This window comes from Quercus suber, unplaced genomic scaffold (assembly GCF_002906115.3).
Source record: "Quercus suber isolate HL8 unplaced genomic scaffold, Cork oak 2.0 scaffold_72, whole genome shotgun sequence".
Lineage (NCBI taxonomy): Eukaryota > Viridiplantae > Streptophyta > Magnoliopsida > Fagales > Fagaceae > Quercus > Quercus suber.
In genome coordinates, this window is record NW_027069537.1 from 957709 (window position 1) to 970296 (window position 12588).

At 33.9% G+C, this 12588-nt stretch overlaps 1 protein-coding gene across 1 annotated transcript; it reads left to right on the plus strand.

Annotated features, from left to right (window-relative positions):
• Positions 1 to 8611: 8611 nt before the first annotated feature.
• LOC112036379 (disease resistance protein RPM1-like) lies at positions 8612 to 12335 on the plus strand. Its single transcript, XM_065773277.1, has 4 exons — positions 8612 to 8751; positions 8864 to 11748; positions 11824 to 11871; positions 11991 to 12335. The coding sequence occupies exon 2, from the start codon at positions 8885 to 8887 to the stop codon at positions 11699 to 11701; it is 2817 nt and encodes a 938-aa protein (XP_065629349.1). The 5' UTR covers positions 8612 to 8751; positions 8864 to 8884; the 3' UTR covers positions 11702 to 11748; positions 11824 to 11871; positions 11991 to 12335.
• The last annotated feature ends 253 nt before the right edge of the window (positions 12336 to 12588 follow it).

Genomic DNA, 12588 nt, shown 5'->3' on the forward strand with positions numbered 1-12588 from the left:
AACTGAATATGACTTAAATTGTGGGAATCAGATGGAGTGGATATTGTCATATTGTAGATTAAGGGAATCTGTCAAATCTGTTTGCCATGTTCAACTTTCAATAATGTATTGTTAGCATGTAAAAAGAACTTAAAACTATATTTGGAATTTGCCTTTCTAGTTAGAGACGGTTTCAGCATCCCCTGTTTCCTCTTTTTTTTTTTTTTTTTTAGCTCACTTCTAGCCTCAACCAAGCAATTGGCAAAATTTCCAACCTGCAATATGCATACACAGAAAGTCATGACAACCACAAAATGAGGAAAGAGAACTAACAAGTAGCAAGAACACAAAAAGTGGAATTTTATACCAAAACAACCTATGAGTAACATGGTCTCACCTCTATTTGTGCCCTTCAGCGACCTTGTCAAGTAGGCAAGATGCATGAATCGCTCAATCGTTCTCTCTACAGGTTGAGCTCATTATCTACAACGAACTCCTTATTAGTATAGTTAAATATACTATACTTCTAAAGAAAATTTGGTAAAAGTAAAACAGTAGGTAGAGACTATAACTTTAGAAAACAAAAATCAGTCAAAAACTGAATATGACTTAAATTGTGGGAATCAGATGGAGTGGATATTGTCATATTGTAGATTAAGGGAATCTGTCAAATCTGTTTGCCATGTTCAACTTTCAATAATGTATTGTTAGCATGTAAAAAGAACTTAAAACTATATTTGGAATTTGCCTTTCTAGTTAGAGACGGTTTCAGCATCCCCTGTTTCCTCTTTTTTTTTTTTTTTTTTAATCTATAATGTACTGCTTCTCTATTTTATTATATTGCCAAATTGTAGATCTTAAGGGGTAGCTGGATTGATTAGGAACTAAGCTTATAGGTTATTAGTTAGAATTTTCCTTTCTCCTATTTGGAATTAAAAAATTTCTAATGTTGATTCTATTGGTGGGCTTTTCGCTGGCCCATTCCATGACCTAAGAAGAGAAACTGAACCTCAAAAGTCCACATCATCCTATGGCAACATGGGCCCAGTGATGGGCCTATTTCAACAGGTTTTTGACTTGGATTCAAGTCCAAAATTGGTAGTGCAATCATTCCAAAGCCACCAATAATTGCAAAACCAAGTAAATCTCTAGTCGTTTGTACTTCGTAGCAAAGAGTTTGATCAAATTTCACTCACATGAAAGATTGAGGGTTTTAAGAAACGGGAAAGACTATATCTTCATCATGTAGCTGAACCATTGAGCAAATTACAGACAAAAAAAAAGAAAAGAAAAAAAGAACAAGAAAAAAAGCAAGACCTCTAAAAATATGAATACAAAACTGATAGGAGAGGCTACAATTCTATATTGCACTAACTAAAAAAATTTAGAGAAGAGAAAAAGGGAAAAAAAAGGAGAGTGGAAGACTTTTTACTCATCATTGTTGAGATGAAAGTCGAAGAAGATAGAATTGAAATCTCTTTCTATCAATTTAACTCATAAATTTCTTTTTCTATAAGTATGTTTGGAACAGAGCAAAATGAAAAGATACAAGATGATAAGAGCCGTTGGAATATGCTAAAACAACCCAGCCAAAGTAAAGTTTCATCATTGAAAGCTCTTCCATGTGATACATAACTAAATACATGAAGTACCTCAACTTTTTTTCTTTTTCTTACATTTCTAACTCATGTGGATCAATGCACCCACAAAGGAAGATAAAGATATTAATTAACTTGAGGTTCATACCTAATTGCACCTTCACCTCTCTCTATATGCCAACAATATTCAATGGGGTACAACTATTTTTTTTTTTGAAGTATATCTACAAAACTAACAGTCATAACTATTGCTCTCCACTCCCATATAGTTAATTACTAAACCTTTGATTAATTTGGAATTCCTCCATAAGACATTGCAGCTCTAGCCAAGATTGAAATTTTGCAGATTTTCAGCAGTGCTTCTAAGAAGCAAATTCGACTGCTCATGAGCTAGGTTGACGTGCCTAAAATATAAATTCTTCAAATATTTGTTTCCTCATTTTGTTCCACGGAAAGTGACTATGGCCCTTTCTTTTGATTGTAGTTAGCTACTGTTTGTTCAATAGTCATTCATTTCTAGCAAAAAAAGGTAATCAATACAGGTAATTTTCTCAAACCATATTTTATTCAACTCTGACTTTGATTTTTTTTAAGGGCTTAAATTATTAGAACCTGATTTAAGTTGCAAAATGAAAACCAATATCCCTATACTTCCACACATTTGAACATGTAAAAGAACAAAGCTGCACAAGACTCTAAGATGCTTGTTTAGTTACTCTATAAGAGAGTAAGAAGATAATTACTTTGAATGAAATGTTATGAAGAACAAAAATTGAACCTGAATAACAAGTAGTTACCAATTTCTTATCATCTAAAAATTTATATATTTCAAATCTAAAATGTCAGTCTATGTTGCACGGACACTGACACGGACACGGACACGACACGGACACGGACACGGGGATACGGCAATTTTTGAAAAATAAGGACACGACACGGCAGGGACACGGCGGTTAAATAATTAATTAAATTTTATATTTAGGCATATTTTTTAATATTTTTAGACATAAAATACATTTATGTTTAGAATTAAATTATGTAAGAATTACAAATAAATAAATTAACACCCAAATTAATACAATAATATACATAAAATGTTTATAATACAAACCAAAAGTTTAAATACGCTACGTTCAAATACTAATAATAATACTAAAAATAATAGTCAAAATAATAATATAAAATTTGAAGTTGAAAGTTTGAAAGTCACGTGGGTTGGCAGTTGACACACAAAACAAAGAGGTAATATATAAAAAAGTATTAAATGAACAGAAGAAGACAGAAGGCAGCTGGTTCTGCGAAGAAAAAGAAAACGAAAAAGAAGCAGAAGAAGAAGAAGAAGGAGAGAGGAGGAGCTCGCCGATCGGAAGGGACAGGGTACGCCGGCACAGCGTCGACGTCTATGGAGTTCTCCGATCGGCCCGATCTAGCTCCGGCGAGGGACAGAGGGCAGCGGCAGCGGGCAGAGGTCAGAGAGAGGGTGGAATCTGTGATTTTTTTTTTTTTTTTTGACTGCTGGCATGTCGAACGCGTTGGATCCGCGTCGGCGCCGTGTCGGAGCCGCGTCGGCGCCGTGTCGGAGCCGTGTCGGAGAAGCGAAAAAAAAAAAAAAAAAAAGGGACACCGCCGGACACCGGAATCTGGCGCGTCGTGGCCGTTCCGGTGTCCGATACGTGTCGGACACCGACACGACGCCAAAAATGGCGTGTCCGTGCAACCTAGATGTCAGTTCAAACTAAAATACAAATAGATGAAAGATACTGATTTGGTTACAAATAACTCGTGAGGAACACATATGAGCTTCTCAGAACCATGAGGCAGTGCTAGTGCTGCATAAAATTCAAATTTTTCTTCTTTCTTTGTGCTTTCATTAAGTAGATGTGCAATTTCTATTATATTTCAGTACCGGCTTCCTCTGTTAATGGAGATCATTATTATATATTTAATGCCTTTGGTGCATCAAGCAAAGTTGTTTTTATTATTTGAACGTCCAGTGTATCTGTGGAAAACCCAATACACAAAATTGAAATACTACATATTAAAGAAAACCCAATACAGCACATCAAACATGTCCACAAAAAACTACATATTAAAGGCTCAGATCTCTACATATTAAAGAAAACCCAATACACAAAATTGAAAAACTAAAACAAAAAACGACATACCCCTTGGATCCTCAACCCAGACCATCAAAAATCACCCATCACAAATGAAACTTCAAAAAATTTAGGATCTTTTCAATTAATGCAAATCAGAATCAACAACAACATAAACAAACACACAGAAAGACCAAATGCAAATTGAGAAAAAAGGAAAAGCTAGAGAAAGTACCATGAGAAGAGTGGAGAAAGATCGGCGATGGGTCTTGGGTAACAGATCGGCGATGGGGCGTGGCCTGCGATGGCTGATTGAACGGATGGGTGAGGCTGATGGATGAACGGCACTGGGTTTCGAAGATGGGTGAGGAGGAGATGAATCGGGTCGGCGATGGAGCGTGAGCTCGTTGTGACTGTGAGGACGATGATGGCAGATGAGGACAAGCGTGAGCTTCGGTGTGTGACTGTGAGGACGATGATGGACGATGAGGAGAGCGTGAGCCTCAGTGTGACTGCGATGGAGAGAATGACTGTGAANATATGCTTTCTCTACATCAATAAAATCATATGAAGACCTCCCTATATTTTTCTTTTTAGACGTCTAAGAGAAAATAGCTTCCATGGTAAATGCACATGTAAATATGGTAACAAACTGGAATTCTTTCTTTAAAAAAATTGAAAGAAAAGATGACATTTAATGAAACATAAATATTCTCTCTCTCTCACTCTAATCTTCACTTCATAATTATAACAAATATTGCAGGGTCAAAGCAAGAAATTCCAAAAAAGTGTAATCAAGTAAAGCACCTCTTATAGTTGGGATTAGACTAATTAAAAAGAGGAGGAGGAGGGGGGGGGGGGGGGGGGGGGGGCATTCAACTCGATTTGGGTCCAAATGAGAACTTGGATACTTAACTATGGGTTGTACCTGCTGCTATTTATGGGAAAATCTAACTCATATCCTTGCCATTTATTTTATCATCTAACTTAGGTTGAGATATATAATATATATATATATATATATATTATATATTTTGCACCTTTTGCAACCAAAGAACACATTTGTACTTAACAGCGCTAGATTACATAAATGTAGTCGTCAAATATACCTAGGGGTAATTGAGGCTAGGTGGCAGCGCTATTGCAGTTAACATCATATATATTTCAATATTTTAGTATTCATTTATATGTACATTTGTAATTCTTTTTATAAATTTTATGGGTAAACTATAGTCACATCTCTGTGTAATCACTCAAAACATTACAGGTCACCTTTTATTCCAATGCAATAATGTGAGAAACCCCTTGCTCTTATTTGAGAATAATCATTGAATCAAAAATCTCTAAGACCCCAATACAGCAACCGATCATACAAACCCAATACATAAGTTCAACATCGATAATTCCTTTCAACAATAAACAAATAAAGAATTCCAAGTCAAAAACATTTTACTTTTTGATTGCAGGACATCCTAATACAATGCCAAACAAATAATAATCCAAGTTGAAAATCTTCAAGCACAAAGCGCACGACTTTAAATTTAAAAGTCTTGATTGTGCATTCTGTTTCTGTTTGATTTGTTTGTATTTGTTTCTAGTATAATCTGTTCATCATCGTGAAAATGATGTGCTTTTTTAATGAAAATATCTATTACCTATCCAAAAAAAAAAAAAAAGGTACTTGAGAAATCATTGGAAAAAAAGAGAAACATACATAGGACTTCAACTAGGAGGGCTGTAATCAACTCAAGCCAAGTATAGAATGGTTGAGCTCGGTTTGATAATAAAGATAGCAAGTTCAAACTCCGCTTGAACTTGATCCAAGCCTACAAACACCTTTTGAATTTGAGCTTGTCAAAGATTCTAAAAGCTTGAAGTTGAGGTCAGCTTGCTTCATTAGTCAAGTCAAGGTCGTGCTCAATATCAAGCACTTGAGCTTGAACACAAGCACATAATCAAATGTTTTAAATCTCAAGAAAAAAAAAATCAATGGATAATAACGTATCACAAATGAGTAATGCCTAGGGACACAAAATTTTTCATAATTATTGTAATTGGAGTAACGTCACTTTCACTCGTGTCTACCATTGATTCGACTTTTCAAGGACAGAATTAACATGACAACAAATGCCATAGATGTGAACTTGGAAAGACACATTACAACAGAACAGAGACTCCAAATAAGAAGCCCATAAATCGTCAACAGAACAGAGAAAGGGATACAGATTTACCTTGTGAAAAAGGGTGGCTTTTGTTGGCCTCAGCCTTGGCTGTGTGTACAGAGAGCTGTAAGAAAGCCGAATTCTCGAACAAGACTGAAAATTTGGAGGTGGGTTTCTTTTTAAGATGAGCGAAAGACACTCTATTCCGGGTTCTTTTTTTTTTTAATTTTTTTCCTCCCTCTGAGATTTCTCGCTAACCAAACGGAAATATATATATATATATATATATATATTTGGATTTTCAAGGGTGGTGATGAGTGATAGGCGATGGCCTATTATTTTATTTTTATTTTGTTAGGTACTATTATTATTTTTAGTATTTTATCTTATTGTGCTCAGGACCTCGTAATTGGGCTAAATTTCAAGTTAGGTTGGGCTAGGAAATGAAAATAAAGAGGAGAGACTATTAAAAAAACTTTCTACAAAAGTTTGAAAACGAAAGATAACAAAATTAAAAAAAAAAAAAAAAAAACCTATTATTAAAGTTTTAGAAGCGAAAATAGTATTTTACCTTTTTACGATTTTAAGTTACAATAGATAGGAAAAATTACAATCCTGAATATTTTCAACGAGACTATTAACAATCTATAATCTTTTTTTTTTTGTCTTTTCTTGACTAACTTATGTTTTCTTCTCCACCATATTTTCAATGCTATTGCTATCATGTACCAAATACAAGAAAGCTCGAAAATATTCTTAAAATAAAAATAAAATAAAATAAATCATTCAAACAAATCTAGCAGAAAATTAGAAACCCCTCTAAATTTCTATGGAATGTTTCTGCCCAAACAAATATCTTTGGTTTCTTTAACTTTGGAGCAAATGAGAGAGAAATTTAATGTCTCAGTTTGCCTTGAGTAGCATTACATAGCTCTTCTTTATCCCAAAATAAATAAACAACCATTAATTGAATCACTTACAATCATATCTTCTTCTTCTTCTTCTTCTTTTTTTTATACAAAATAGAATTTTACTCTAACTTAAATCTAAGTGTGTATATGTGTGTGAAGTTCTTTCCTAGAAACTTGAACATCGGCCTTTACCCCCCACACCTCACAAGCACTTATACTTATGAAGTAAAAATAAAAGTAAAAGTATAACTAAACACTTAAAAAAAAAAAAAAACGATTTCTTCCATATATATATATATATATATATATATATATTAAAGGCACTTGCCCAATGCAGTTAATGAGATTATAAGTAATAAAGTATAAATTTATTCAAACAATTCTATTTGGCTTAATGCAAGTGCTATAAGTAATAAAATACAATTTTGCAATTTGACTCATTATAAGAAAAGACATTAAAATTATTATTAACCTTATTGCCAAATATTTTTAAATTTTTTAAAAAATCCAAAAAATTAACTTTATTGCCCATTATAAGTCATTGCTAATGAAAGTAATAGAATTTGTTTAAGCTATGACTAAAATTTGTATACCACAAAGAGTCATTCTATGTAAAACTAATGACATTCAGTATATTATACAAAAGTTGTGAAATTATATACTAATCAAACATTTAATTATTATCATCTAAACATTCATAATAAATTTCACAGTCTTGATGGAGTATGTTCCTCCAATGTTGAAGATGTTTATCATACTGATTTAGTGCAATCTTAATAAAACTGTCAAAGTTTCCCCTAAAAAAGATATTATATACTATAATTAGAATTCTATTCTTTAAGTTTGCGTTTGTGCTAAGTGGATACTCTATTTTTCTTTTTTTCTTTTTTCCCTTTTCCTTTTTAAATAATGCAGCACACTATAAGTTTTTGAAATAACTAACAAAAATCTAAGTAAATTCTATTTTAGAAATTTAAAAAAGTTTAAAAAAATGCTGCTCCTATAAACATTATACTACCAAGAAATTATATAAATTTAAAAGAAGTTTTTTTTATTAGTTTATTTATTTATATAATAACTGAAGATTTTTTTAATAACAAAGTTTTTTTTTCTTATACACACACGCAGATACATACATACATACATACACACATACATAGAAACATATATATATAATATATATATATATTTATTATTGTGTGTGTGTGTGTGTGGATATATATGATTTTTGTTATATGCTAAGTAAAACTAATTAAAAATCATAGTTTTAACCAAAAAAGTAATTAAAAAAAAATCAACACTACACAAATTCTAATTAAATTTTACTCTTCTTTAAACAAATTAATTAATTAATTTTTTTTAATAAATTCTTCGATTTGACTTTTTTATGACTAATTTAACCAATATTGTAAAAGAAAATAAGGTAAGTCATAGTCTATGACTCTATAATATATTTGCCTTTAAACCTTACAATTTACATGCACAACCAACATGACCAAAACTTGTATAGCTAGATAGATCTAGGGGGCAATTACCCTTAACTTAGCCACAAAACAAAAACAAAAACAAAAACAAAAAAACAAAAAAAAAACAAAAAGAAAAAAGAAAAAAAGAAGAAGAAGAAGGAGAAGATTACAAGGCTCCAAGCGCTAGGTTCATTCCAATCCACTAATTAACATCTAAATTAATATAAGAAAGAAGAGATTTCTTGAAAGTACCACTGTTCATAACAATATACATTCTTTTGCCCATTACAAAGAATTTGGGTTTCAATTAAAAGCATACCTAGAACTGGGCCATTTAGCCTGCTTCACTCATGTGAGATATATTTTCGTGTGTATTGTGTGTTTCGTATTGACTTATTGTTATAAAAGTAGTTTGCTAGCTTGAGGCAACAATTCTTTGATACTACTGCACCTGTGGGCTTGCACAAGGTTTTTCTTCTAGTGAGCACCAATGGAAAGTTATTCAGGAGAGCAAGGACCTTGACCTTCCTGCTCAGAAGGTAATATTGTGAAACAAAGACGAATTTTTTTCTCTTCATTTACAGCTGAATGTGATTTAATTTCTGTTAAATTTTGTAACTTATTCGTTTGTTTGCACTTAACTATGGCCAGTGATTGAAGAAAGAACGAAAAATGGCAGAAAGCGCAGTAAGCATAGTTATACAAAATTTGATCCCGTTGTTAGTCCAAGAAGAAAAATTGCTTAAGGGTGTCCATGAAGAAGTTACAAGCATTAGACATGAAATGGAAATGATTCAGTCTTTTCTCAAGGATGCAGATGTAAGGGCTGAGAAGGATGACCAGAGCAATGTAGCAAAGACATGGGTAAAACAAGTGAGGGAAGAAGCTTATCACATGGAAGATATCATTGATAAATACCTACTTCATTTTGCAAAACAACCTTGCAGGCGAAGGCAATGCTTATATTTCTTCCCGAAGATTTTTCATGTTACCATAAACCTAAAAGCTCGACATGTGATAGCCTCCGAGATTCAAGGTATCAATAAGATACTCGAAGACATCAAAAGGAGTGGTGAAAGATATGGCTTTAATGCCATAGAACAAGGCTCATCTAGCAGTGATGTGGTAAGTGACACATGGAATGATCCTCGATTGGCATCCCTTTTCATGGAGGAAGCTGAGGTTGTGGGCATTGAGTCTCATAGAGATGAATTGATAAACAGGCTGATAAAAGGACCATCTAATCGCATGGTGATTTCAGTGGTTGGCATTGGTGGCCTTGGGAAGACCACTCTTGTCAAGAAAGTATACGACAATAATAAGGTGGTACCATACTTTGATTGTCGTGCTTGGATCATTGTGTCTCAATCATACAAGATGGAGGAGCTATTAAGGGATATGATCAAGCAATTCTACAAGGCAAGGGGGGAGGATGCTCCTAGGGAAATTGACATAATGAAAGTGCCATCACTAATTGAAGAATTGAAGGCCTATTTATATGAACAAAGGTACTTAGTAATTTTTGATGATATATGGGATGCAGGATTTTGGGACCATATAAAATGTGCTTTCCCAGATAATGTCAAAGGCAATAGAATAATAATCACAACTCGAAATGAGGATGTTGCACCTTCCAACAATGAATCTTTAGATTATTATGTGTACAAGCTACCACTTCTACCATTTGAAAATGCCTTGGAGCTCTTTTGCAAGAAGGCCTTCCAACGTGAAGGCGGGCAATATCCTTCTGATTTTTTTGAGTTTTCTCATGACATAGTTAAGAGATGCGGAGGGTTACCGCTAGCGATTATGGCTATAGGTGGCCTTTTTTCAACCAAAGCCAAGGTAGTCTCTGAGTGGCGCAAAGTTCTTGATAGTCTTAGTTCAGAGTTTGAAATTAATTCCCGTCTTAGAAGTATCAGAAGAATTCTATCATTCAGTTATCATGATCTTCCTTACAACCTCAAAGCATGTTTTCTATATTTTGGAATGTTTCCAGAAGATTGTGCTATTAATTGTGCAAGACTAACTCGTCTATGGATAGCTGAAGGTTTTGTAAGAGAAAAGAAAGGGATGACATTGGAAGATGTTGCACAAGACTACTTGAACCAGCTTATTCACAGAAGCTTGGTTCAAGTGGATGAGGAAGATTTTATTGGGAGAATTAGAATTTGTCGAGTTCACGATATGATGCATGAGGTAATTCTTTCAAGGTCAGAAGAATTAAGTTTTGATATGGTCTCAATGTCAAAATACTCAAATTTTGAGAGAGCAGCTCGACGCCTCTCAATTCAGAACAATGTGAACACTCATTTGCAGAGTATTACTAATTCTCAAACTCGTTCTATTCTTGTTTTACGGGTAGATGAAGTGCCTAATTCTTTTCTCTCTACTTGTTTTGCAAACTTCAAGTTAATGAAAATAATGGATTGTGAAGGTGCTCCTATAGATTACATTCCTAAAGAAGTGGGAAACCTATTTCATCTACGATATTTAAGCCTAAGAGATACAAAAGTGCAAATGCTTCCAAAGTCCATAGGTAAATTGCACAACCTAGAGACGTTGGATTTGAAACGTTCCCTTGTGTTTGAGCTTCTAGCGGAGATTAGTGGGCTTCATAAGTTACGCTATCTTGTGGCCTACAATTACAACTTAGATACTAAACTAAATTTAGATTCTCAACGTGGGATAAAGATACCAAATGGCATTAGGCATTTAGAGTCCTTACAGAAGCTTTTTAATATTGAAGCTAGCAGCGCTACCCTTATAACAGAATTGGGAAGTTTGGCACAGTTGAGGAAGTTGGGGATCTGTAAATTGAAGAAAGAGAATGGGATGGATTTGTGCACTGTGATACAAAAAATGAGCCACCTTCGATCATTGGAAATTTGGGCAACAAGTGAGGAAGAAGTTCTTAATTTGCAATCATTGCCTTCTCCTCCTCTCCTCTTACAAAGTCTTGGCCTATCTGGGCGACTAGAAAAGTTGCCAGAATGGATTCCCAAACTCAAGAGTATAGTTAGAATTGTTTTAATTTGGTCAAAATTAATGGAAGATCCATTTAAGGTCCTTCAAACTCTGCCTAATTTGATGCGTCTTTCACTTGACGATGGATACGGAGGTGAGCAATTACATATTGAGGGAGGAAGCTTCCAGAAACTAAGGTATCTAGGGCTTGGTAACTTGGGAGGATTGAATAGGTTGGTAATAGATGAAGGTGCCCTACCTCTTCTCGAAAAGCTTGTAATTGGAGAATGCCCACAGCTAAAGGAGGTGCCCTCTGGCATCCACCATCTTAAAAGCCTCAAAAACCTGCAATTTAAAGAAATGCCAACCGAATTAGTTCTTAGTCTGCAACCAGATGAAGGCCCAGATTTTGGGAAAGTCAAGAATATTCCCTTTGTCATTTTTGGGTATCGGGTTCATGGAGAAAACTACTACTGGTACAAGCTTGGTGATTCAGCATTGTTAAAGCGTCTGCGAAGATGATTGATGGAGGACCAAAGTGCCCACACCCCACTTTTAGGAAATTACAGGTACTATTTAAATAAGTGAGTAGCATGAAGCAATAATTGGACAATTCTTTTACCAAGTTTGTTTATTGTGGACAGCAAAGATGTTTGAGTGCTCAAGTTTTACTTGCCTACGAATTATAGTTCGTAAGCCTGCTTTTCCACTTTTCACACATTGTGGACCTTTTTTCTTTTTCTTTTTCTTTTTTTGCATATTTTTATTACATTTAAATTTTTATTTATATTGCTTTTGTTAATACTTTTAGGCTTAGCTTCAAATGCCAATGTTTTGAGGATTTTCAAGTGCCCAATCAAACAAGACACTGTTCTGTTCTCAACCAACCAGAACATCAGTAGTTGTTTCTCCCATTCATTGTTGCCTTTGTCATTGTATTATTGTAATGCATTTTCGTTTCTGTATCAAGATTGTTATTATGTGTAATCTTTTCTGTACCAAACTTATGCTACACAAAAGAGTGATGTTTTAGTTGAATTGTATTATTTGCTGTCTTTAGAGTGGTTTAAGTATGTTAAGTGTTTCATTGGTATGACCACATGTAATGGCTTTGATATAATAGCTAAAAGTTCTATATAATGACATTTGTGTATAATTTGTGAAAGTATAACTATATGTATATGTTTTCTTTCTTTATTCATCAAAAAAAAAAAAATTGTATTGAACAGCATTCTTGTTCTGATTATGGAGTGTCCTTGACTGTTTTCAAAGACTAAGATGTTGTATATGGTGGGTGCTGCCATTTTGGCTTTGAGTAAATTTCTGTGCTGCTGTAGTTCTGGTGCCTAGTTTGTTGCGGATTTTTTTTTTGATGTTTGTTAGGTGTTATTAATTTGATGTATAAATTC